This window comes from Carettochelys insculpta, chromosome 5 (genome assembly GCF_033958435.1).
Source record: "Carettochelys insculpta isolate YL-2023 chromosome 5, ASM3395843v1, whole genome shotgun sequence".
NCBI classification, from domain to species: domain Eukaryota; kingdom Metazoa; phylum Chordata; order Testudines; family Carettochelyidae; genus Carettochelys; species Carettochelys insculpta.
Window position 1 is genome coordinate 61,138,377 of NC_134141.1, and position 27,990 is coordinate 61,166,366.

Here is a 27,990-nt window from a genome sequence, read left to right on the forward strand (position 1 = left end):
TAGAGTGGCCAGCTGGACAGGCGAGGCAGTAAAAGGTAGGAAATCTGTGGTGCATCTGGGGGGGTGATTAAGACAGCTCAGCTGCTGCCAATATGTGGGAATGCAAAAGTAGTTTCAGGTGGGGACAGATTCCAGGCAAGTATCTCAATGTGGAGGGAGGGGTGGAAGATGGGTCGGAGGTTTTTATGGGGGTATGAAAATGGGATGAGATGATCAGCATCTATGCACAGGGGAGTATTAAGTTATTTGACACGGGAGCAACAAATTTGCCCACTCCTTTTGCATAGCAAATCAGCCAGGGCAGCGGAGCAGTTTCCTGCTTGGGTGCGCAAAGTGGCCCACTTTGTTTTCAGGGTTTTTATGTCCACAGCTTCCCTTCCAAATTCAGTAAGGCTAAAGAAATTAAGGGGATTTCAATGTGTGTCTGCACCAGACACTGCATTAGCAACATAATCTGTTTCTTGATTTACTGTGGATCTGTCCATTTTTACACTATAGATTGTCTGCATCATTTTATTCTAACACTGCAGTAGTCAGATGAATTTGTATATTAGAAATGTATACACTTGGACTGAGGTTGAGCTGTGGACATAGGAGACAGACTTGTTGAGAATCTCTGGCTAAAGTTAAAAGATTTAAAAAACAAAAAGAGATGCTGTGGTAGGGGTCTATTACAGGCCATCTAACCAAAAAAAAAAGGTAGATAGGGCTTTTTTAACTAACACAATAATCCAAAGCACAGGCCTTTGGTGATGCGGGGACTTAAACTGTACAGCCATCTGTTGAGAAAATAACACATCAGGGCACAAATTATCCAATGTGTTATTGGACTATATTGGGGACATCTTTTATTTCAAAAGATGGCGAAAGCTACTGGGGCCAGGGGTAGGGGGTGTTCTAAATTTGATTTTTAACAAATAAGAGGAGCTGGTTGACAGTTTGAAAGCAGAAGGCAGTCTGGGTGAAAGTGACCATGAAAAGAGTTCATGATTCCAAGGAATGAAGAGAGAATAGTAAAACAAAGACAATAGATTTCGAGAAGGCAGACTTCAGCAAAGTTAGGGCGCTGGTAGGCAAGGTCCCATGGGTAGCAAGACTAAGAGGAGAAACAATTGAGAACATTTGACAGTTTTTCAAGGGGCACGTTATTCCATTGCATAGGAAGGATTTGAAGTACATCATGAGAACATCCTGGCTTACTGAAGAGATTGGATGGTCTCAAAATCAAAAAGGAGACCAATAAAAATGTAAACTAGGTCCACGTACAAAGTATATTAAAAAAAAGTAAGAGCAAAATTAGAAAGGTGAAGGCACAAAATGAGTTCAGTCTAGCAAGATATAAAGGGTAACAGGAAAACATCCTATATGTTGTATTAGAAACAAGAGGAAGACCAAGGACAGGGTTGGTCCACTACACAGTGAAGAGGGAAAAACAATAATAGAAAATGTGGAAATGGCAGAGGTGCTTAACGACTACTTTGTTTTGGTTTTCACCAAGAAGGTTGATGGTGAGTGAATGCCTACAATAGTGAAAGCTGGAGAAAAGGAGGTTTAGAAGTTAAACTAGGAGAACAAGTTAAAAATTACTTAGAAAATTTAGATGTCTTGAAGTCACCAGGCCTGATGAAATGCATCCTAGAACACTCAAGACACTGATAGCTAATGGCTCAGATAGCACTTCTGTCATCTTTGAAAAGTCATGGAAGATGGGAGAGGTTCCAGAAGACTGATAAGTGGCAAATATAGTGCCCATTTGTAAAAAGGGAATAGGGACAATGTAGGAAACTGCAGACCAGTCAGTTTAACGTCTGTGCTTGGAAAGATAATGGAACAAATAATAATTAAAGAATCCATCTGCAGACATCTGGAAGATAAGGTGATAGGTGACAGTCAGCATGGATTTGTCAAGAACAAATCAAATCAACCTGATGGCTTGTTATCCTATTAAAGAAAGCTTTGTGGATTAGGGGGAAGTGGTAGAGATGGTATACCTAGCTGCATTTGATCTAAAGCATGTAATGTAATGCATTTGATACAGTCTCACATTACCTTGTTACCAATAAACCAGGGAACTACAACCCTAAGTACTGCTATAAGGTGGGTGCATGACTGGTTGGATAATTGTTTTCACAGAATAGTAATCAATGGTTCAGTCATTTTGGAAGAGCATAATAAATGGGAGTTCTGCAGGAATCAGTTCTGGGACCAGTTCTGTTCAGTATCTTCAATGATTTAGATAATGGCATAGAGAGTACACCTAAAATTTGCAGATGATTCCAAGCTGGGTGGGGTTGCAAATGTTTTGCAGGATAAGGGTTATAATTCAAAATGATCTGGACAGCTGATGGAAATGGTTTTAGGTAAATAAGATGAAGTTCAATAAGGACAAATGCAAAATACTCCAGTTAGGAAAGAACAATCAGTTTGATACATACAAAAAGGGAAGTAACTGTCTAGAAAGGAGTACTGCAGAAAGGAATCTGGGGGGCATAGTGAACCACAAGTGGGGTCATATGAGTCAACAGCATGACACTTGCAAAACAAGCACAAGTCATTCTGGGATGCATTTACAGAAGTTGTAGGAAAGACATGAGAAGTAATTCTTCCACTCTATTCTGCAACAGATGGGCCTCAACTGAATTATTGTGTCCAGTTCTGGGAACCATATTTCAAGAAAGATGTGGAAAAATTGAAGAAGGTCCAGAGAAGTGCAACAAATGATTAAAATTCTAGAAAACATAACCCATGGTGGATGATTGAAAGAATTAGGTTTGTTTTGTTTGGAAAAGAGAAGATTGAGAGGGGACATAACAGGTTGTTACAAGGAGGAGGGATTAAAATTAAGGAGAATAATCTCTGAGGGTTGGACAAGAAGCAATTGGTGTAAATTGCAGCAAGGGAGGCTTAAGTCTGATGTTAGGAAAAACGTCAGAATGATTAAGCACTGGAATTAATTATGGTTGTAAAATCTGCATTTTTGTAAGTATTTAAGAGCAGGTTAGATAAACATCTGTCAGATGATCTAAATCAAAGTTTCTTAAATTGTGTTCCGTGGAACACCGGCGTACAGTGAACAACTCACAGGTGTGCCTCAAGTATTTGAAAAAATACACTGGTGCTATATATTTTGGATATTAAAATCAGATAGAAGGTCACTACTTAATTGCTATAATACCTTATGGAGTTCATTTTTTTTTCTATATATGATGCTGTTTGTTTTCTTTTTGGTCTGACAAATTTTTTTTGAAGAATTTTCATAGGTGTTCCACATAAAAAAAAAAAAAAAAAAAAATTAGTGTTCCGTGGTCTCAAAAAGTTTGATACATTGATCTAGATTATGCTTGTCCCCACTGGGAGTGTAGGGGGCTGGACTCATCTTGAGGTGCCTTCCATTTCTAGTTTTCTATGATTCCATGATTCTGTAATCAAAACCTGATGATAGTCTTGCACTTGTGCTGTGAAATAGGGTAAGTGGACTCACCCACCACAGGGGTGGTTAATAAATCATGACATAATATTGAAATAAAACTTTAAACATCTTAATGCAATACATTAAATCAAGATATCCATCATTTGGAAACTTATGCCCAAATCTTATCTCCTGCACATAGGTTGAGGAACTGGGCTTAACAAAAGGAGTTTGGCTGACGTCTTGTGAGGCATCCCATAACATGTAAAGTGCTAAATACTGTTGCAGGGTGTCGGCATTTTATGAATCTTCCATTTCAGATTACTGTATTTGCTGAAGATTGATTTAACCCTAGGGAGATACATGTGTAGACAAAACACTGAAATGCAGCCAATATTGATGGCAGACTACTTTTTTTCCAGTGTCCATGTATAATTAGCACTGGCATTTTTCATTGTTTTCCTGGGCATGTGAAGTAAAACAATTTAAGCATTTTGGCTGCTATTTTTATATAAACCTGTTGCATTAAAACCTCTGGAAATTCAGATGTATAGCTGACCTGTTTGTATGTTGTAGAAGCAATTGTTGCAAAGTATTACGGAATTTTCTAAAATCGTATCACCTCTTTAATGGCTTACTTTGTGTTTAGCAAAGTTAGATTGTTAAACCCATGGAAGGAAATCTGGTTACTCTCCAAAGTTACAGGGATGCCATCAGGGCAATGTTAGTTCCAAATGAAGGTTTTGTAGAAAAAAAGACTTGATACTTTGCAGTCATTTATAAACTGAATATTTGTTGTGACTGAACTTATTTCTGTGGTCCTATCGGGAATTTCTGATATTTCCCCTTGTGTATATGTTTGGGGTGAGGATTCTAAAATTAAAAACACGCGGAAGAGTGTCATGGGCAGCGTGTTACTGGGGTGAAGGTATATTGGATGTGGGGATATAGTGTTACAGCTTTCATAGTTGAAGTGCCTAGGACCCTTGAACCCTGTTCTGATCCTAGCAGGCACAACTAACTCAGTCTTGAAATTAGGTAAAATACTGTGTAACTTGCTGATTGGTGGGTGTATCAGATGAGATGGCAAAAACAATATCTTGTCTACTCCTGTCTGAGATTTGGACCACGCTTCCTTTACCAGTCATCTGAGCTGTGGGAGGCAGAGCAACATGGTCGTAGCCTGTGTGTGGAGTTCCCCTCTGAGAGCAAGCCCACAAGGGCGCCAGGGAGCACCTCATTTCAGTCATGCACTGAAGGAAAAGAGCCTCTACTCCGAGTGCAGCGCCAACATGTGTGCGTGGAGAGTGCCCAGCAGCAGAAACTTTCCCAAATCTGAGTTGTTGTAGTGACTCTGTATTCGGCAATTTAAACTCCTGACATCTTTTGCTTTGCTGTGCTTATTTCCCTTCTCTTTCATGGTCCCTTCATTGTCCACTTTACTTCCCTTCTTCTGTACCCCCTCTTCATTCTTTCCGCAGTATTCCTCCTTTTCCCCTGCTCCTGTTTCACTTCCTGCTCTCATCCATTGGTTTTTAGCCTATGTTTGCCTTTATACAATACTTCAGAGGCCTTGTCTACACTACCTCCCTACTTCGAAGGGAGGATGGTAAGTAGGGTGTTCTCAGTTTATTAATGAAGTGCTGAAGTGCATATGCAGCACTTCATTAAGCAAATTTCCCCCCTCCCCACCAGCGGCAACTTTGAAGTGCTGGCTCGCGTCTAGCTGCGGCTAACCTGCCGGTACTTCGAAGTGCTTGGGCAACTTTGAAGTCCCTTTACTGAGGATTAAAAGGACTTCGAAGTACCGGTGGGTTAGCTTCCACTAGACGCAAGCTGGCACTTTGAAGTTTAACACTTAGAAGTTGCCGCTGGGGTGGCAGGGGAGGAATTTGCTTAATGAAGTGCTGCATATGCAGCACAGCACTTCATTAATAAACTCCCAACACCCTACTTACCATCCTCCCTTCAAAGTAGGGAAGTAGTGTAGATGCAGCCAGAAAGCAAAGCTTTGTGTGTTGTATCCATTTCCACCACCCAAATATTTCTCTTTGGCACAGTAAGCTCTCCAGGGCAAGTAAAGCGTCCCTTTGTGGATCCACAGTGCCCACAGTTTGAGTACTACCGTAGTTAAATTCATGATGATGTTTTTTCTAAGAGTAGGGACTTGCCTGGCCAGAATTTTTCTGCACTCATCTCTTCTTCTTGTGCTCTATGCTCTGTAACTGTTAGCATACTTGGCTATCATGCACTCGATACATCGTTAATGCACTCTTTGCCACATCTCTGGAATCTGGTGCAGGGTTGAAGCTTTCCTTGATGTTCAGCCTTTATCATTGCGAAGGTACCAGCATTTTATGTTGAAGTTGTTTTGTTTTTTCAGTCTGCAGTTGAGGAATCTGACTTGTCCCCATTCATTACACAGAGTGTCTTTTCTGAAGCTTAATAATGTAAGATGTAACAAGGGTTATTTCACTACTGATCATTCAGCAGAAGCTTATCCCTCTACACCTTACAAGCTTTCAAAACCACTAGCTTTTCTTCTTATTTAGTTTTGAATTATGCGTACAAAATTTCTCTTGTGCATTAAGTTAGTAAAAAACGAATTTGTAATAAATACTAACTGACATTTCAGTTTGAGTTTAACATGAATCTACCACAGAAACTGGGGTTTGCAATGGACTTGGAGTCCTGTTGCTGCAGTCTTTAGAGTGTTTGTATATACCAGTGTTTCTCAGGCAGGGGTACACTGAAGTCTTCCAACGAGTGCATCAACTCATCTAGGCATTGGTCCAGTTTTTCAACAGACTACGTAAAAACATAAGTAAAGTCAGTGCAATCTAAAAGTTTTCAGACAGTAATTTGTTTCTACTGTGTCATATGCCTTACACTGAAATATAAGTATATTTCTATTCCAGTTCATTTATATGATAAGATGCTAGAAAGTCAGCAAGTTTTCAATAGTGGTCTCTCTCTGATATTTTTGCATGTTTTTGTAGGTAAGTAGTTTTTCAGAGAGGTGTAACTTGGTGGTATGCAGAACAAATCCGACTCCTGTAAAGGGTATAGTAATTAGGAGAGGCTGAATGACACTTGTTTCAAGATCTCAGATTATTTTAGCACCATGTTTCTCAACCAGTGGCAGGCGTACCCTCAAGTGTATGCGAGTGAAGTCTGTGGGTACTTAAAATTTTTTAAAGGGGCACTTTTTTTTTCCCCATAAGGTTGAGAAACACTGGTGTAGACAAGAAGTCTTGCGTCACCTTATAAACTAACAGATATTTTGGAACATAAGCTTTCGTGGGCAAAGCAGCATAAACTGATGCTCCAAAACATGTTAGTCTAGAAGGTGCCACAGGACTTTTTGTTGTTCTTGAAGATACAGACTAACACGGCTACCTCTCTGATACTGGTATATACAGTGGATTCTGCTTATTAGTAGTCTCTGTTCCCAGCAAAAAATTGCCATTACCTGGAAATTGGCCAGTAAGGTTGAAAATAGATTTGTGACACTGCAGCCAGAAAAGGCCCTGAGATGTGCTTGCTGTGGCTGCAGTCTCTCCTTTCCTCCTGTTCCCCCAGTGCCCGCTTTGCTTGCAAGGGTGCTGCTGTCAGGGAAGAATGTGCTAGGATTTGCTGAGCCTGCAGCCACCTGTGTACAAGAACAGGAAGCAACCCAGAGAGTGCAAAGAGACACTAGATAGCTCCATGCACTCCCAGCGTCCCCGCTCCACATGGGAAGTTCCAGCATCTAGGCTGCAGCTCATCCCCCTGCTGCTGTTCTGCCTGCAGTCTCCTTTTAAGACGTGTCTGCACTAAGGGTAAGATCAATGCTGCTGCAATTGATCTTCCAGGTTTCAATTTAACATGGCTAAGTCGAACCCAGAGGGCACACCCTGTCAAGCATGGTACTTGTTACTGGTGTGAGGAGTAGGGGAAGTTAACGAGAGAATTTCTCCCATCAACCTCCTGCTGTGGGGGGCAGCACACATACCTTGTATGTCAACTCCAGCTATGTAATTCACATAGCAGGAGCTGGGTATCTTCCACTGATTTTTGTCCCCTAGTGTAGACCTGGCCTAACATAAACAGTCTGTTTTCTTAATCTGTCCTTGTATGGAAACTGTTCCATACCCCTAATTTTTGCTGCCTTCTTTGTCCTTTTTCCCATTCTAATGTGTTTTTTTTTTTGATGGATTGACCAGACCTACATTCTGTATTCAAGGCATGGTCATACCATAGATTAAAATAGTGGCATTTTGACGTTCTCTGTCATCTTATCTGTCCATTTCTTAATGGTTCCTTATATTGTTAGTTTTTTTGACTGCCAGTGTATATTGAGTGGATGTTTGCAGAGAACTATCCACAATGATTCATCTCTTTCTAGAGTGGTAAAAGCTGTAGTATATCATTTTGTGCATATAGTTGGTATTGTTTCCAGTGTGCATTTATAAATTGAATTTCATCTACCATTTGGTTAACCAGTTTAGTGAAATATCTTTGTAATTCTTCAGTCAGCTTTGAACATAAGTAGATTGAGTAATTTTGTATTATCTGCAAATATTACTACCTTAGGTTACCTTATTTATGAAAATGTTGAACAATATTGATCCTTGAGGGACACCACTAATTTATATCTCCTTTGTGAAAACTGAGTATTTTTTCCTACCCTTTGCTGCTGTCTTTTAACCAGTTACTGGTCCGTGAGAGGATCTTCCCTCTTAGCGCATGACTACCGAGTTTGCTTAAGTGCCTTCGGTGAGGGACCTTGTCAAAGGCTTTCTGAAAGTCCCGTTCACTGCATTAACTGCATCAGCCTCGTCTACATATTTGTGGACCCCTCAAGGAATTCTAATATATTGATGAGGAATGATTTTTCTTACAGAAGCTATGCTGACTGTTCCTCCAACATATTGTTTGTATCTGTGTGTCTGACAATGACTGTAGTTTCAACCAGTTGCCTGATACTGAATTTAGGCTTAGCAGTCTGTAATTTCCAAGATCACCTCAAGAGCCTTTTTAGATCTGGATGTTGAATTAGCTATTTTCCAGTCATCTGGTACGGAGGTTGATTTAAGCAATATGTTTCATATTACAGTAGGTAGTTCCGCAATTGCATATGTAAGTTTCTTAACTGTATTTGTAAGCTGCTTCTGCCTCAGCAAAGGTGTTAGATGGAGTTGTGCGTGTCTAGTCCCATAAATTCCAATTGACCAAATTAGAGACTAAAATTATTTACCTTTTAAAACTGCCAAAGCTTTGAATACTTAATTGTAATTCAAGAGCTTATGAAATGAAAATAAGTTAATGTGTTTTCTCTTTAATTTCAGGGTCCTGGTATATCTCATCCCTATGACAGTGGGCACGTAGCAATGACATACACTGGGCTGTCTTGCTTGGTTATTCTTGGAGATGACTTGAGTCGAGTAAATAAAGATGCCTGCTTGGCGGGACTGAGAGCTCTCCAACTGGAAGATGGAAGGTACAGGTTGTTCTTTATTACAGGGCACTCTGGAAAATTTTGAGGAGTACCTAACGATGAAGCAAAATATATACAGGTTGAACCTCTCTAATCCAGAGTGCTCTCGCCCGGCAACATTTGTAATCTAGCATGATTTTAATTAGTTGGATGATCACTTGTCAAGGGTGTGGCCAAGTTTCCCATGGTCCCATAAAGTTTGTTTCCAGCCAATCCGTTTTCAGTCCTGGCTCTCAGTGTCACGTGCTGTTATTTAGCTGTAATTTACCCCAGATATCTCGTAAGAGCCCAGTAAGCAGTGGAAATGTTGGTAAAGTGATAGACAATATTGCCCTTCTGTGGTCCAGCAAATTCTCTAATCTGGCACTGGTCAGGTCCCAAGGATGGTGGATTAGAGAGGTTCAGCCTTTACTTCACTCGTATACAGTATCTGTAGAATGTCTTCCCTGTCTTGCAGAAATTTTCTGTATGCTGTGGTAAGTGTGAAAACTGAAATTCAGGCAAATTAGAGCCCTGTGCAGATTCAGAATCTGTATCCACAGCTGTGGATGCAGATACCCAGGGATATATGTTAATTCTTAGGATTCTAGATCCAAAATTTGTGTCCACAACAACATGCTGTGCCTATCTATGGATTTGCAGGGCTCTCTAGGCAAGTTACCAGGTTCCAAAAAAAGGCTATGGCTTACTTAGATCTTGCGCTGCATTCCAGGACTGATTGATTTCTTAGTTTAGTGCACATCCACTATTGCAAAGTTGCTGGCTTGCCTGGTGATGTAATGGTAATGCTTTGTGGGGCATTTCAAGAGAGCTGATATGAACTTTCACACTCCCTCACCTTCTGTAGTTGTGTAACTTAGTGGGGCACTATCAAGGCAGCTTTCTGTGCCTTGTGGGAAGAAAAATTCGCAGAGGTCTCATTAATTCTGGCTGATTTAGGGGCCACACTGAGGATGAAAGTTACAAGTCGAGATTCAGGGATGTAATTGGGTGGAGAAGGAGAATATTAGGTTTCCCTACCATATCTGGATTCTCTTTCTGAAACAATTAAAGATGACCTCCACTGCATAAACTGACAATTATATTCCCCAGATGCAATAATAGACACTGAATGACTTTGCTTGCAGTCAGCGTGAGGCAATTGATCAGCCTGTGGAAATAAAATACTGCTTTTCTCCATATTAATTTCCTGCAAGCATTACAGTCTTTTTTAGTATTTTCCAGCACAGTATGTGTCATGTAGAGCCTGGGTATCTCTCTGTGGTGCTGGAAGCAATAGGGGTTGGTAAAAGATCATGAAAGCGCAGTATGTGCAGTTCCAAGCTACAGCAAAGTTTGATTTTGTGCACAATCTCTTCAGAATATCTTCGTTTCCGGAGAAGTTCTGAAATGACTCCTCTTCAGTGGTAGCAGACTCTGGAGTCAGATGTCAGAAGGTTGAAATGTCATTAGGAAATATGCTTATCGAGTGCTAATTCCAGTTATGCAGAGCTTTATCCATGCCAGGCATCTTCAGTATAATTTGCAGCTTCTACTGCTAGCTCTGTGCCTTAGTGTCTTATCCTATTTAGGAGGATGCAGATGTAGTTGGGCCCAAAATATTTGTGTATGTCAATTTAAAAAAAAACACAAGTGGTTTTTATTTTAAAACATGAGACAATTAGACATTTATTCTGCTGCAGTGTTTGTAACCAAGAGCTGCAGCTTAGCACATAATTGTGTGAAATGAGCTAGTTTGTTTAGTCTGATTGAGGAGCATTAACGTAAATATAGCATAGTGACAGATATAGCAGAGTACATCAGACTTATTAAAATGAAAATCACAAATGTCCTTATCTAATAGTTCCCCTCAAAATGACTCTAGTTATATCAGAATTCTGTAGCTTAGGTACTGCATTGTATGCATATACTATGAAGGATATGTACATGTTTAAAAAAACCTAAAACCTGCTTTGTTTTAGAAATATTTGTTTCGGTGCTAAATAGAGTTTTATCATGACACAGCCAGTGGGGTTGTTGTCTCAAGGCTGGACTGCCAACAGTTCTTACTGGTGCGAAACCTGTTCAGCTGGAGTTGTGGGATCATGGATATTGCCAAACCAAAGAATCCTGGGTCTTAGAGGTACAACCTGTAGTACTTCCCTGGAGGTCCTGCCGTCACTGTTTGAAGAGAATTTGCTCTTTCATGAATGAGCTGTCATGGGATCTTGACTACAGGGTGAACCTCTCTCATCCAGAATCCTTGGGACCTGACTGGCACTGGATGAAAGAATTTTCTGAATGACGGGAAGTCAATATTAGCTATCAGCATTACCAACCCTGCTACTGCTTACTGGGTTCTTAGAAGACATTTAGGGGGTAAATAACAGCACAGAACACCAATAGCCAGGACTGGTGTCTCTAAACAAACTTCATGGGACTATGGGAAACTTGGCCATGAGTGGTCATCCGGCTAACTAAAATCATGTCAGATTACAGAGTTTGCTGGACAAGAGTTCTGGATTAGAGCGGTTCAACCTTTACGAATACATCCCTTCTATTTCTGAATCTTCTGTTTGTCTGTGATTTTTGTATTAGCGCTCCAACAACCCTGACCTTAAGTGGAATTTTTTTTGACTGCAATGCAAGAGAAGTTAGCAACTGACCTCTAAATCTCTTGGCAACTAAGGAAGAATATTTCCTATCTGGTGTTTAGCTTTGGAGGAGAGAACTGCCCCAATTTGAGAGTTGAATAGCGGCCAAGGGAGTTCAACCAGACTATAAAATACAGTAAGATGCAAATTAACATATTGCCCAATTCTCCCCATTCTTTGGAATTGAAACCATTAACTATAACAGACCAGCTCAGCTTCCTTAAGGGGCTAATACAGAGAGATTAAAATTTAAATGTTGTTCAACTCAAATTCTCAAATTCCTCTGTAAAATCAGAATTAGAAATGAAAACTCATTAAAAGTATATAGTAGCAAGAGAGGGGCATGTAGTTCATTAGAAACTGGTAGGTAGAGCCCTATATAGACACAAAATTGGTATCCACAGATGCAAATTCTTGCAGCTATCCATGGATTTCCAGTACTCTTCAGCTAGGTACTACCTGTCTGGGTTTTTATGATTCCCATTCTTAGTATAAAAATCAAGATTTTAAGTATTTAGTATGATTTTAAAGCTACATCTCTACCAAAATGTGTGAATTGCTGTTCATTGTCAATACTGTACATGTACCCTCTCAGATTCACTGTTACACAATTCAGTTTTTCTGTGTGTGTGACAGGGGTAGATCAGGATTACCTAAGTGCTTATTGTCCATTTTAATCTTCTAAAAGTAAAATTCTAATTCTTCTCCCTCAGATTGGATTGACAAAATAATGGATTTAGTGTAAAGAAATTAATTGCCTACATTTTACTTATTGTAATAAATTGTGTTGCTATTATAAATTTCTCTTAGATCCATGCATCTGATTTGTAAATTATGGGTCCCTCGACTTAGTTTTTTCTAAACTAAAAAATGTCTCTCAATTTAGGCTGGGTTCATTGCTAATGAAAAGTCCTTGTTTTAGGGGTCACATTCGATGAGTAGTTAAAAATTTAACAGGTAGCAGCTTTGAGAACATATATATCAAAGAAAGAAGTGTAATTGTGTTATTTCTGAAGGGACTATGATCCGTTTCATTATTAAACTGAGACTGCAGTGTTTAATTAAAATGGAAGTGTTGGCTTAATTTATTTTTAACTTATGAGTCAGCTGAGACTTACAGGGATGAGAGAGCTCTACAAATTTACTGCTATTTTCCAGAATTCAAAATTATTAAAATACAATATTAAATTGCTTCCACAAACTGAAAATCCAGATTAATGGGGTATGTACAACAGAATGTGGTGATTGCCAGAATTAAGGCTAGTGTCTAGCACATGTGGTTGACACTGAGTCAAATCATAAAAAGTTTGTGTCAGAAAATTGCAAGAAGTTGTTTGTTCAACTATGTATGTGACTAGGCCAGGATGAATGCAGACATTGAGCTGCACCTCAAATGGGGAAAATCCTTTTGTACTTTGGCCCAACAGCTAAGTTCATGTAGGGCATGGTTTCCCAACTTATGGGTTGCAACCCAAACATGGGTTGTGGTTATATTTGAAAAGGGTCGCCACCTGGGCTGGGCGGCTCCACAGGTGGCTCTTAAAAGCTATTCACTCCTGAAGTGGTTCTCAACTTCTCAATTGGATTAACAGCCATCAGGCAGTTAAGCCAATCAATTAAATTGAGAACCATTTGACCTGCAGGGTAGAAAACTGCATATCTGAGGAGTAGCGCCCAGCTCAGGTAGGGTGGAGGACTGGGTCCAAGGTTGGGAGGGAGGATTCAGCTTCCTGGCTTCCAGCAGGATTACCACAGCTAGCTCAGGTGGCCAGGGCTCTGCCCCAGCCAGCTTCCAGCCACGGGATTTGGGGTCTCCCCTCAGCTGGGGCTCCTGTAGCTGCCTCTGCTGGCTGGGACTCTTCCCCAGCTGGCTTCCAGCTGTGGGGGTGGAGCGGGGGTGTCTTTCCCCACCCCAGCTGGGTTTCCCAGGGCTGGCTCTGTTGGCAGGGGCTCTTCCCCCACCAGCTTGCAGCTGCGGAGTGGGGTTGGAAGTCCCCTGCTCAGGCCGGGGCTCCCACGGCTGCCTCTACTGGCTGGGGCTCTTCCCCAGCCAGCTTAAAGCCACAGAGTGGGGTCGGGAGTCCCCCCCTCCCATGCCGGGGCTCCCCTGGCTGCCTTTGCCTCAGCTGGCTTCCAGCCATGGGGGTGCGGTGTGGGGTCTCACCCCCTGCTCCAGCCGGATTCCCACGGCTGCCTCTCCTGGGCCGGGCTCTGCCCCAGGCGGCTTCCAGCCATGGGGGTGGGGGGTGGGTTCTCACCCCTGCTCTAGTCGGGGCTCCTGCAGCTGCCTCTGCTGGGCCGGGCTCTGCCGCAGGCAGCTTCCAGCTGCGGGGGTCAGGGGTTCTCACCCATCACTGCAGCCAGGGCTCTTCCCCATCTGGCTTCCAGCTGCTGGGGTCAGCTGCGTATACACCTGCACAGTGAGTGGTTGGGTTAATGAAGAGCTGTAGGGGATGGAGTGAGAGGTGTGCATTACGAGCATGTGGATGGAATGAATGCTTGGTGCTGTGTTTGGGAAGAATGAACGGAGTAGCACACACAGGCAATGTCTGAGTCCAGGTGCAAATTAAAACCTACAGGGTTTTCTTTGTGTGCAGATGTTGGCAGATGTCTTTGTCACATCCATTTGTTTTGTTTGGTTTTTTTTTTTTTAAATATGACCCAATCCTGTAGTGTCAGGCATGAATAGCTTTACATGTGTAGCCCGATGACATAGAAGCCCTAGCTTGTAAACTTAATATTATGGTAACACCTGGATACTTCAGCAGATCAAGATCCCATGGTTAGGCACTGTACAGATACATAGTACGATACAGCCCTTTCCATGGGTGGTGGGTGAAGGCCCAGATAGGGGAGGTATGTGCTAGCACTGCCCCTTCTGCCCAGAGCCCTGGCCCTTCCACAGCCTCTCCACCCATCAAGGAGTCAAACTCAGCTCTCATCCCAGGTCACTCTCTTCAGCCCATGACCATCTCCAGACTCCTTAGTGTCCCCCATCCCAGTGGGTGGCATGGCCTCACCTTTCCAGGCTGGCCAGTGTCCTGGCCGGCTTCAAGCCGCGGAGGGTCAGGGTTCCTCTCCACTCCCAGCCAGGGTTCCTGCTGCTGGTGATCACCTGTCAGGGCTCTGTGCCCCGCACCTGGCTTCCAGCCACTGGCTCCTCACAGCTGATGTTCCTATCTCACTGCCTTGAAACAAGCTGCCCACGTGGCTCAGGGTGGGCCATTGGCTCCCGAGGGGAGAAGGAGCAGCACCACCTTTAGGCCATCTCCCCTCACCTTCCCGAACTGGGCAGGGAGGGCATGGCAGATGTTCACAAGCAAGCTCCATCAGGAGGGGGAGAAGCTCTCTCCCTGTCCTGCTCTGCACCCGCTCAGCTGTGTGCCTGAGGCAAGTGCCTTGGTCACCTCACCCTTGTTACGGCTCTGGTGTCAGCACACCCATCTCCTGACCTCCCCTGCTTTCTGCATGGCCGCATCACAGATCCCGTCTGCCAGCGAGCTGGGGACAACCAGACACAATCCCTGCTCCCAGCTGGTGGAAGCAGTGTGTTGCCGATGTATTTTCCATTTTTCTAAGAAATAACTACTATGAGAGTGTGTGTGTGTATGTATGTATGTATGTGTATAAGGGGATGCAATTTTATGTTCTTGCCTCAGAAAGGCAAAATTAGCTAGTTACAGCCTAGAATATTTAATAAAATATCACTTAACTGCACCATTGGGCACTGTGTAAATAACCAATATGTATGACGCCATAACTCTGGCACAGTGTAATCATAATGTGTGCATGAGTTTTACTAAAGCAGTGATCTGGAGTTTGCTTGGTGCAATCTTACTGCGTGCGTGTGTTTTTGTTATCAATACAGCAAGGGATTGTAAATTTCATTTTGCCCTTTATTTGAAAAAATGACTTCAGCAAAAAGAAAGTATGTTGATGAATATGGATTTACTTTCATAACGATAACAGGAGTGGAAAGGCCGCAGTGTGACATATGCATGTCAGTTCTTTGCAATGAATCACTGAAACCAAATAAATTGCAATGTCATTTAAATACTAAACACCATCTGTTTAAGAGCAGAGATGTGAATTTTTTTAAACAAAAAGCAGAAGGTGTCAGGAAATGCCGGCTTGATGATGGTGGGTCTTGTCAGCAACAAAACTTAGCTGCCATAGAATCCTCATATATTGTAGCATTGAAAACTGCGAAAGCTAAGAGAGCTCATACCATAGCTGAGGATCTAATATTTCCCTGTACCAAGGAAACTCTCCTCCTTTTGGTAGGTGCAGATGCTTTGAAAAAACTGCAACCTTTATATGTGTCCAATAATACAATTAGGTGTAGAATTACTGACATGTCTAACGATATCAAATCTCAAATCATTGAAGAAATTAAAAATTCTCCTGGAGGATTATTTAGTACGCAGCTCAATGAAACAACTGATGTGTGTAATCTTGCACAACTGATGGTGTATGTATGGTATATTTAAAATGAATATGTAGAAGAATTTTTGTTCTGCAAACCACTGGAAACTACAACCACTGCACAAGATACATCCAATATCTTCAATATTTTCTTTGAAGAACATTCCATAGAATGGAAAAACTTGTGTGGCATTTGCACAGATGGGGCTCCTGCTATGCTTGCTCGCAAGTCTGGTTTCCAAACTCTGGTTAAAATGTTTCTCCAAAAGCAATCGGAACTCACTGTTTCATCCATTGGCAAGTACTAGCAACTAAAGCTTGACCTATTTCTTTGAAACAGATACTTAATGATGTTATTAAAGCTGTAAATTTTATTAAGTCCAGCGCTCTCAGAACTCGCATATTTCAAAACCTTCGTTCAGAATTAGGTTCTTCTCATGAAGTATTAGTGTTTCACACTGAAGTAAGGTGGCTGTCCAAAGGCAAAGTTCTAAATGGAGTGTTTGAGTTATGAAATGAACTTAAAACATTTGTGTCACTAAATAAAAGGGAGTTCAAATATTTGTTACAGAAAACAGGAGTTTGTATAAAATAGCATACCTAGCAGACATTTCTGGACTACTGAATGATTTAAATGTGTCACTTCGAGAACCAAATTCTACAGTTATCGAATTACCAGAGAAAATAAAATCCTTGAGAATGAAACTTCAATTATGGATGTCAAAAGTTGATATAAACAACATGTTTCCAACCCTCGCAACCTTCCTCAAAGAAAGTACAAATGATGTTAATATTAATGACAATTTGTGATTGTTGATACAGGAGCATTTGAGACATTTAAGTGATGAACTACTTCGATATTTTCCAAATATAGACAAAAAGTTATTTGCTCTTGCAGCAAATCCTTTCAGTGTGGATGTTTGTGATGTACCTGCAGTCACCCAGGAGCGATTTATCTATATGGTCAGCAGCAGTGAGATAAAAGCAGAGTTTTCAGCCATGCAAAATAATCAGTTTTGGATCAGACACAGAGTAGACTACCCACTTCTGTCAGAAGTTGTTTTGAGAATTTTACTTCCATTTCCATCTACGTTCTTGTGTGTGTCAGGCTTCTCACATCTGCTTACAATTTAAAAATAAATATTGAAATAAATTAAACCCGGAAGGCGATCTTATATGCACACTCACTACAACAATTCTGAGGATACAACAATTAGCAAAGCCAAATGCAAGCTCAACTATCCCATTAATTTAAGTACAGGAGCAACGTCTGTTTTGTAAAATTTTGAATTTTACTTATTTTTTGAATGTGTGTTTCTTTCTAATATTTTTATACCACTGGTGAATACATGTGTAAGAATACTATATGCAGTTGTATTTTAATCTCAGCCCTTGCATATGACTCCCCAAGCCCATGATTGTGGGGTTTAAGCTGGGGGAAGCAGTTTGGGGGTGTGGTGAGGGAAAGACTCTGAACTATAGTAAATGTAGTGGTGTTATTTTATTAATGCATTTCCCCTTTTCTATGAAATAACTGTTATGAATATAAACATGAGGGGGTGCAATTTTATATTCTTGCCTCAGGCACAAAATTTGCTAGTTACAGCTCTGGCTCCTGTCAACCCCCCGCCTCCAGCTTTTTCAATTGCCTTGGGTCACCAGGTCTTCCTGAATTCTCAGATTGGGTCCCTGTCTGGAAAATGTTGGGAACTGCTGATGTAGGGCTTTTAAAGGCAAAAGGATAACTTCAGTAGTCCAGACTGGTGATCTAGTAAGCAGCCATTTAAAAATACATATAAAATGTAAATGAAAGCCAAACAAAGTATTGTTAGGAAGCTGTAAAGCAAAACTTTTCAATAATCTTATTTTTGAGGTTGTGAAAGTACAAATTCAAGGCTAGGGCCTGAAAAGGGCAAGCTAATTAATGGTCTTAATACAGTCTCTTTAAAAAGATTTTAAAAAATTAATAAAAACGAATTGATAAATAACCAGGCCTATGCCTTCCCAAAATGAGTGCCAAGATTGCTAAGGATGAAGTAACAGCATAACTCATTTATTACAATAGACTATTCCAGATGAAAGAATACAAATACTAAAATATATATTTTAATATTTATATTTGTACCTCGACATTTGTCTAGATAAAATTTCCTGGGCTACTAAACGTCAATGGTTCATAATGCCTCACTTCACTTGATAGCACACAATTAAAAAAAAAATTAAATAAACTTGAATATGTGACAAGTATCAGGGGAGAGCTGTGTTAGTTTGTAGCCATAAAAACAATGAGAAGTCTTGTGGCACCTTACAGACCTAACAGATATTTTGGAGCATAAGCTTTGGTGGACAAAGACCCGCTTCATCGGATGCAATGTAGTGGAGATTCCAGAAGCAACTCTAATTATACAGGCTCGTGTAAAGGAGGGAGTCCCAATCGAGGAAGGCCAGAGCTGACAAGGTCAATTCAGTCAGGAAGGATGTGACCCATTTCCAGCAGCTAATATGGAGGTGTGAACCCCAAGAGAGGAGAAACTGCTTTTGTAGCTGGTTAGCCACTTCCAGTCTCTGTTCTATCCTTGGTTGATGGTATCAAATTTGCAAATGAATTGTAGCCCTGCAGTTTCTCTTTGGAATCAGCTTTTGAACGTTTTTCGTTGCAGGATGGCTACTTTTAAATCTGTTACTGAGTGTCCAAGAAAAGTGAAGTGCTCTCCTACAGATTTTTGTATGTTACCATTCCTGAGGTCAGGTTTGTGTTAATTTATTCTTTTACATAGAGTTTGGCCAATGTATATGGCACAAGAGCATTGCTGGCACATGGTGGCGTATATTACATTACTAGATGTGCGGGTGAATGAGCCCCTGATGGTGTGGTTCATGTGATTAGGTCCTGTGATGGTGTCACGCGTGTAGATGTGTGGGCAGAGTTGGCACTGCAGTTTGTTGCAGGGATTGGTTCCTGAGTTAAAGTTACTGTTGTGTGGTCTGTAGTTGGGGAGAATTTAAGGTTGGCGGGCTGTCTGGAGGCAAGGATTGGCCTGCCTCCCAAAGTCTGTGAGCATGAGGGATCGTTATCCAGGATGGATTCTAGATCACTGATGATGCACTGGAGAGTGTTTATCTGGGTGCTGCATGTGATGGCCAATGGTGTTCTGTTGTTTTCCTTGTTGGGCCTGTCTTGTAGCAGGTGGCTTCTGGGTATGTCTGGGTCTGTCAGTCTTTCTTCACTTCTTTAGTTGGGTATTGTAGTTTTAGGAAATCTTGGTAAAGGTCTTGTAGGTGTTTGTCTCTGTCTGAGGGATTGGAGCAAATGTGGTTGTATTTTAGTGCTTGTCTGTGGACAATGAATCGTGTGGTATTCTCTGGATAGAAGCTGTAGGTGTGTAGATAAGCATAGCTCTCCGTGGGTTTTTGGTTTAGGGGGAAGTTTATGTGACCATCACTTGTTTGCACTGTAATGTCCGTGCAGTGGATCTCTTGTGTGGACTGTTCCAGGCTGAGGCTGATGGTGGGGTGGAAACTGTTGAAATCATGATGGAACTCTTCAAGGAGCCTCCTTCCCATGGATCCAGATGATGATGATGTCATCAATGTAGTGCAAATAAAGGAGGGGTGCTGGGGGACGAGCTGTTCCAGGTCAGCCATAAAAGTGTTGGCATACTGTAGGGCCATGCAGGTGCTCATAGTAGTGCCACTGATTTGAAGGTATAAATTGTCCTCAAATCTGAAGTAGTTGTGGATGAGGACAAAGTCACAAAGCTTTGCCACCAGTTGTGCCTTGGCCTCATCAGTGATACTGTTCCTAATAGCTTGAAGTGCATCTTCATGTAGGATATTCCCTTGCACATCTGGTAATGTAATATATGCCATCATGTGCCAGTAATGCTCCTCTGCCATATACGTTGGCCAAAGCAGACAGTCTCTCTGTAAAGAATAAATGGACGCAAATCAGACATCAGGAATGGTAACATATAAAAATCTGTAGGAGAGCACTTCACTCTCCTTGGACACTCAGTAACAGATTTAAAAGTAGCCATCCTGCAGCAAAAAATGTTCAACAGCTGATTCTAAGAGAAACTGCAGGGCTACAATTAATTTACAAATTTGACACCCTCAGTCAAGGATAGCTCAGAGACTGGGAGTGGCTAACCAACTACGAAAGCAGTTTCTTACCTCTTGGTGTTCACACCTCCACATTAGCTGATGGAAATGGGTCACATTCTCCCTCACTGAATTGACCTTCTCAGCTCTGGCCTTCCTCTTGATTGGGACTCCCTCCTTTTCATGAGCCTGTATAATTAGACCTGCCTTTGGAATCTCCACTACATTGCATCTGACAAAGTGGGTCTTTGCCCACAAAAGCTTGTGCTTCAAAATATGTTAGTATATTACTAAGGTGCCACAGGACTTCTCATTGGTTTTAAATATATGGTTGGATTAGTTGCTACTCCAAATATGGACATAGCACTGTCCTCCTGAAGAGTGCAATTTGATAAATTCAAGGGATTTCTTCTTGAGCTGAGAACATACAAGAAGCCTAACATTTTTCATGTTCATAAGATAATGCTTGCAAAGCATAATGAGAAAAAAATCTATTTCTTTCAGTTTCTGTGCTGTTCTTGAAGGTAGCGAGAATGACATGAGATTTGTGTACTGTGCTTCCTGTATTTGCTACATGCTGGACAACTGGTCAGGAATGGATATGAAGAAAGCAATAGAATATATTAGAAGAAGTATGGTGAGTTTTCTCAAGGGGAGGGGCGGGGCTTTTGCAGGTAAGAGGGCAAATGTTTTCAAATCTTAACACTGGGGGCTTTTTGCATGCTGTTTTTGCCACCTGCTGCAATCACCAGCACTACTGAATATAAGCCATAACCTTTCATATAGCCTATGTGTTTCCTGGTATATTGAGTTGAAAGAGAAAAGTAATGGTACAATAGCATTTTAAACGTAAACCAAAAACTTTGGAGTATCCAGTGTAGTCTCCCTGTTAGTTAATGCAGTTCTTCCTGAATAGACTAGGCAGAACATTTAACCAAGTTTAAAGTCTACAACAGTTTTGGACAATCAAAGCAGGACTGTTCCAAAGACTGGTATCCTGGTTAAATATATCATTTCATCTCTCTTATACTGCAAAACAGACTTCAGTTGTTCACTGAGACTGGATGCTCCGATTCTGTTATGGTGCAATTAATAGGTCCCACATCATGGTGGCATTTATGGCATAGATACTGAAGAGAAAACATTTACTCTGAGGAAGAATAAGCAGCCTTCCATTTATTATTTTCTTGTTATAAATAGTATAAAACGAGTAACCCAAAGTTCATGCAGTTGGGCCCAAGTACGCCGCCACCTGTGAATTCTGCCTCATTCTGTCAGCAAAACTGTTGCATGCAAATTAAGCGTGCAGTAACTGTGATTGATTGAGTTGTTTTTATGAGACTGGTCTAGGACTTTTGGAATGACATAAATATAAGCCCTCCTAGAGCTGTACGCTGCTCCATGTAATTGGTAAATTGCTGAGAATTTAGAACTGGTGCTATAGCCTCATCCTCCTGGACTTGTCAGTAGCCTTTGTCACAGTTTACCATATAGTCTTTCCTCAGACTTTCCTCTCTTGTTTCTTCTGCTGCACTCCTTGCTTCTTGATATGACCTCTAGAGGGTTTTCTTCACACACCCCAGGCTTTCCACAGAGTTCTGTCCATGGTCTCATTCCCTCTCTGCGCTTTACCTCAGGGCAATTTCATCTGCAAACACCAGTTCCAGGTATCGTTTGTATGCTGATGACTCACAGATCTGTCTGTTTGAAAGTTCGTTTCTATCCAAACTGAAATCGTGGTTGGTCTGTCTAATACCACCTTGTGGATGTCTGTCAGCTGAAGCTCAATATGACCAGAACAGAATCTCCTCACCACCACTGGCTTTTTTCTTGATATCTGTGAGCAGCCGTATCAGCCTGCTTGTTCTTTAGGCCCATAATCTGGGTGTCATCTTCAACTTGGACTCTTTTCTACATCCTCACATCTGTGCTACGTCTGATTCTTTACGCACAGCATCTCTAAGGTAAAACTTTTTCTAACTTTTATGCCTATAGGTAAAGCTCTTATCTCAAGTACTGCAGCATCCTTCTCATTGGCCTTAACTGTGCAATCTCACCTCACTCATCCATTGAGAACACAACTGCAAACATGATTTCCTAACCCAGGGATGAGCAAACTTTCTTACGTCAGGCCCCACTTTTCATCCCTGCAAGTAGCAGGAGCCAACGCAACCTGTCTAGTGTAATCGAAACTGATGGAAATTTTGGTTATGTTCATATGAAAAAAAAAATGCTTTTTAGCATGACTAATAAAATAAGTATGGAGAATGTAAAAACTTCATTGATCAGTATATAAATATGAATACACATACATAAACACAGCTACATATATTTCAACATTTCTAATGAGATGGATGAGCCTGAGATCCAACAACCAATTGTGCTGTGCCCCCTCTTACAAAATTTCACACCCCCCAAGAGGGTCCACCCCCAACTTTGCTCACCCCTGTCCTAGCATCTCGTTTTAAGCACATCATTGCTCTTTACGTCCCTCTACTACCACCACCTCCTCTGTCACCTCATACCTAAACTATTTGTCTTCATTTGGACTCATACCTCTGATCAGCCTGTGATACCAGCCTCCATTACCCACTTGCTACATTTTCTTTGTGCTTTCTTCCAGGCTGCCACTCACACTAAAGAGTTGCTTCCAGAAAACGTTTGCAAAATTAGTGCATTTTCATCCTTAAAACTCTTCTTTTACAGAAAGCATGGCAATGGTCAGGCCACTGGTGTGATGAATTATCCTGATCATTATTGTCTCATTGTTTCCTTGTACTTTCCCCTTCTGTGCGCATATATATCTATTTTTACTTATCTTATGCTTAGATTGTGAGCTCTTTGGGACAAGGAACCATCTTTGTGTTCTGCATTTGTACGGTGCCTCGCACAATGAGATCCTGGTTGAGAAGGCTCCTTGGATTTATGGTAATCCAAATAATAAGGGAGCTATAGGCACATATTTTGTTAGCTCTATGTTTACTAGGAACTCTTCCTTCCCCGTACTCCATGCCTCCTGTTGGGGGGATCCCCAGTAAGTTGCTGTCTGCTCTCTAGCCATCTATATTTAATTCTGGGCCAGTGTCAGAAAACTACTCTGAGGTGATGTGGGGGAAGGTACATTTGCTCACAGTTAGGAACCTAGACTTTTAAAATGAGCTTTAACCGTAACACTTTGCACAATATTGGACCTGAAGGGTACGTCTTCCTGATTACCCTTGTACTTCCCCTACATTTGAATTAGCTTTATTGGCCAATATTTGTAGAACCAGTGGAGCTAGAAACTACTGTTTTATATCATCAGAAAGAAAAAAAAAATTAGCCACTGCTATTATAGTAAGGCTGCTCTGTGGAGTATTGATTAGGCTGCCAGGATGATTGAATTTTTCCACATTGTAAGCAAGTCTTGCTGTGTATTTTTAAACAAATATAATAGCCAGAGTTAAATCAGCCTATAGTGGGTCTTCTCCGTGAAGTGTAGAATCCCCAAAAGAAAATCAGCAAGGTTGCTATTAAATTCTGAAGATGCTGAAAATAACCTAAAATACAAATTTTATATTCAAAAGTAAATTTCTTGACAACATCCAAAGTTAATATTATTTCAATGTAAGGCTTTCTGCTAGCTAGTTGTATATTTAGCTTGCATTATGTGTTTTTCTTGCAAATGTTTAGCTCTATTATTTTTCTACAATGGTGCTTTGTTTTGATAGTCCACTAATTACAAGGCAAAAGAGATGGCATCATTAGTGAATGGCTGTCAAACAAAGATGTGGTTTTGTTTCACCATATCTTATGTTACCAGTTGCAAGTACATGAGGCCTATTTATATATATGAATGCAAGTCATAATTTATGAACTAATTTTTTCGTAATGTAAATTATGACACATAACTGAGGTACATGTAATTTGTTTAAATAAGACTGTTTAGCTATCATAATTATCTGTAACTGAACTCCTAAATTCTGATTCTAAAATTTACTGTTGTCAGAACTGAAGCAAACATTAAATCCAGAAAATTGCTACTGCTACTTGAATTGTAGAATTAAGCACATCAGGAGAGGCAAAAGTTTAAGGTTGAATGTACATTTCAGACTAGAGCTATACTTTAATATTGTACCTGCCTAAACATAACATCTTTATAGATAATAGCTGTCTGTGTGTATTCGCTCTTACTGTCTTTACTGACTGCAGTAAGTGGACTTTTTGCCTGTGCTTGGAACTTGTTTCTTCAGTGGTATTTCATCTTTCCGTCATCAGTAGAACTAAGAAAATAGACTACAGGTGTTTTTTATTGTCGATGTCTGAATCTTAAAGTTCATTTTGACTTTCATGTTCTGGCGTAAATTTGTGACACTGATTTATGAACTGAGCTGGCATGATTTGGAATCACTGATGGAGGAAAAAAAATGCCATTTTTAGTCACCCCTAGGAGCAGACGGACGAACTTAACTACTTTGGTTGCATCACTGAAGATTTGACTGTGGTGCATGTTTGCAGGGGGTTGTAGTTAAGATTGCATGTAATTGTTTTACACATTTCCTGTTTTGGATTGGATTTAATTCAACTTTTCATGCGATAGCAGTGAGGAATTCTTTTCAATATCCTTTCAAAAATAAAGAAGAGAATTAGAGACAAAAATATCGCCATTTCTTGAATAGGATCAAGTACACAACAAAGCAATTGGGGCCTGTGAATAATAGGCACCAGTCAGCCAACTGTCAAGTATTGTCCTTTTAAAATTTCAGGGTAATAACGCGCTATGTTCAGCTGCACAATTTGGGTTGCACACTTAATGACTTTTCCCCAGAGCTAATTACTTGACAGTACGTTAAACATATCTCCTCCTTTTTATTATTATTCTATTTGTGGAGTTAAATAGCTCTACCAGCCTAGCTTTTCTTCCCCTCTTGTGCCAATCAGCTTGTCGTCGCTCAGCGGTTAATGGGCCTATGAAGCTTGGCATCACGTAAGGACTGCACACGCAAAATGCACAGCTAAAGGGAGCTGTGCTGCCTCTGCTCAGTCTTCAAACTTTCAGAGCATTTGTTTTGAATCAACTTTTCTAAGGTTAACCAAGGCAATACTTCTGCTTAAAGTTTGTTTACGTTAGATGTGGTGTTCCCCCTAATTTTTCATGTCCATGTGCAGAATGACTTTCATTTTGCACACCCATATGGAGTGATATCTCACAAGTCATTCCATGCACAGACATTGTGTGGTGGGGTTAGAGAATGGGGGGGAGGGAGGCTCAGGGCTGGGGCAGAGGGTTAGAGTGTAGGGTGAGAGCTCTGGCTGGGGGTGCAGAGGTGGGTTGGGGATGAAGGGTTCAGGGTGCAGGCTGCCCTAGGGAGAGAGGACTACCCCCAGCCCTCTCACCACAGCAGCTTGGAGCCAAGGGAAGAGTGCGTGTTCCCTGGCCAGTGCAGGTCCAGGCAAGGCTGTGTAAGGGCCAGGGAAGGGGCACCTACACCCCAACAGTGATAGTTCTGGGTCAGCACTTGGTTAGGTGCTGCAGCCAGGGGGGCGGAGCTGCTGTGAGTCAGGGAGGAGGGGTTTCCCTCTCTGATAGCCCTAGTGGAGCTGCTGTGAGCAGGAAAAGTGAAGTGGGGGGAGATGCTTCTTCCACAATTGTGGCAGCTCTGAGCTGGGGCTAGAGAGTGGAGATGGTGTTCTGTGCGGCTGTCCTCAGCCTCTGAAGGGCACTTAGTAGGCATTTGCACAACCCTGTGGCCATGCAGCTTAGAGGGAACTTAAGTCAGATGTGAGCTTTCAGAATTCATCCCTTTGGTCATCACTACAAAAAAGGTGATTAGAGCTTTTGACCAGTGATGAATGTTAGTTTTTAATGAGAAAGTAGAAAACAGCTAATGTGTGATAAAGATAAGCTGAAGCAATCATGTGGTCTTGAGAAGTGGTGGATGCCTGCCGTTTTGCTAATATTAGAAATGGAAATCTGGTCAATATTCTGTCTTGTCAGTATCCCGTATCTGATGGCTGCCCCTACTAAATGTTTCAGAGGAAGATATAAGGAACTGTTTATAGTTGACAGTTACGGAATGACTTCACTATTGGGAAGTTTGCTTCCTAATTCTACCCGTGTGTGTGTGTGTGTGTGTGCGTGTGTATATATGGGGGGGAGAAAGGAGGGAGCGGGGGAGAGAGAGTCACGTCTGACGCAGACATCTTGAGATTGCACAAGCGCATTGGGCGTGGACTTACATGTGGCGGAGGAGTCCAAGCTTTGAACGGCATGGGCGATCACAGCAGGGACAAGGGAATTGTCCTGGCTGTGTTAGTGCAGCTGTTGCTTCCTTCCTCTCAGGAGCATCGATGAGGTGTACGTGTCGCTGCTCTTCAAAGTTGTCATGTGCGTGTTCTACGAGAGCACACCAGCCTGTTCGGTCTTTTGCATGCTGCTCTAGCTGATCTGGTTTTAAACCAGCATGAGCAATGTTGGCCTTCACGCATTCTTTATATCTCTTGGGAGGCCTGCCTTGATTCTTTTGCCCTGGGAGAGTTCACCATAGAGAAGTACAGGTTCTTTGCACACTCGCATCACTTTGACAGAGTTACAAACTTGGAAGTCCTGAACAGAGCAGGAACCATGAGCATCAAAGCCATGATTCCGAAAGCCCAACTTCGCTGGACAGGGTACATCATATGAATGGAGGAGTCAAGAATCCCTGAGTTCACCATAGAGAAGTTGCTTAGGGATTCTTGACTCCTCCATTCATATGATGTACCCTGTCCAGCGAAGTTGGGCTTTCGGAATCATGGCTTTGATGCTCATGGTTCCTGCTCTGTTCAGGACTTCCAAGTTTGTAACTCTGTCAAAGTGATGCGAGTGTGCAAAGAACCTGTACGGGAGAATGTTTAAAGTGGAAAAGCCGTTGCACTGGGGCAGTTCCACTCTCTTGACCTCAGAAGCCTGGTTCCAGTGGTACGAAAAGTTGTCATGCCTGGGACTTCCTAGGCTGCAGTGGATGGCCATGCTGTCTTTGGTGCCTTGTTATGCCCGTCGCTCTCCACAGAGCGTTGCAGAACCACCTTCTTGGTTGTTGGATTTTGCTGTTGATCTCATCTGCCCAGTCCGCCGGGGCCGACTTTGCATGCTGGCATAGGCAATTCCCTGTCTCTCTGCAGGTTTCAGACCTGCCGGCTACCCTCACCTGGTTTAGCCTGCCTGTCGAAGCGGTTTATTGGGGTGTGGCCGCTGCATGCTACAGCTTCTTGGAGCCACAGGTGAGAGCTGGGTGCCAGGTGGGGACCAAAGGTGCACGAATTGCCCTGAAGAGACACAACAAGTCCCCACACCAGAGGTGCTACCTGTCCCTGGACACCCCATACCCATCTACTATGTAACAAAACTTTGGCTGTTCTGGATAACTGTTGAATCCTTTTTCCAATCCTACTTTATTTCTGCATGTGTTGAAGCATTCTTTCCAATACCATTACAATTGATGAACATGAAAAATGTTCAGCTCAGTTTAATGGACTGTCCCTTTGTTCTTGTAGCATGGGAGGTGTTAAGGTTGCTGTCTAACTTCTCTTATTTCTAACTTCAGTCATGTTTTCTCTTACTGATTTTCCTCTAAATATGGTGAACTTCTGCAGTTTCTCAACATGTGGTTGCTTTTTTTTCCCCCCTCAAGAGTACTGTTTCTTTTTCTGCCTTTGCCCCAGTTCAATCTTTGCTTCTCCTCCATGTCCGTCACACAACTCAAGTCATAGAATCATAGAAACATAGAACAATAGAGCTGGAAGAGACCTAAAAAAGCCATCAAGTCCAGCCACCTGCCCTAAGCAGGACCAAACCCATCAGATCAAAGAACAATAGAGCTAGAAGAGACCTAAGAGAGCCATCGTACCAAAAAGTCTGTCATGCCCTACCCATGTGTTGCTTTGCCCCATGTCATCTCTGTTGTATGCAGAGTGAAAACAGA

At 41.8% G+C, this 27,990-nt stretch overlaps 1 protein-coding gene across 2 annotated transcripts in view; it reads left to right on the forward strand.

Annotated features, from left to right (window-relative positions):
- The window catches only part of PGGT1B (protein geranylgeranyltransferase type I subunit beta), an 81,051-nt gene that overhangs the window by 26,330 nt on the left and 26,731 nt on the right, over positions 1-27,990 (forward strand). For both annotated transcript variants that reach the window (XM_074995208.1, XM_074995209.1), the window contains exons 4-5: positions 8,740-8,891; positions 20,552-20,684. In XM_074995208.1, coding sequence (XP_074851309.1) covers positions 8,740-8,891; positions 20,552-20,684 — 285 coding nt within the window. The remainder of the gene's footprint in view (positions 1-8,739; positions 8,892-20,551; positions 20,685-27,990) is intronic.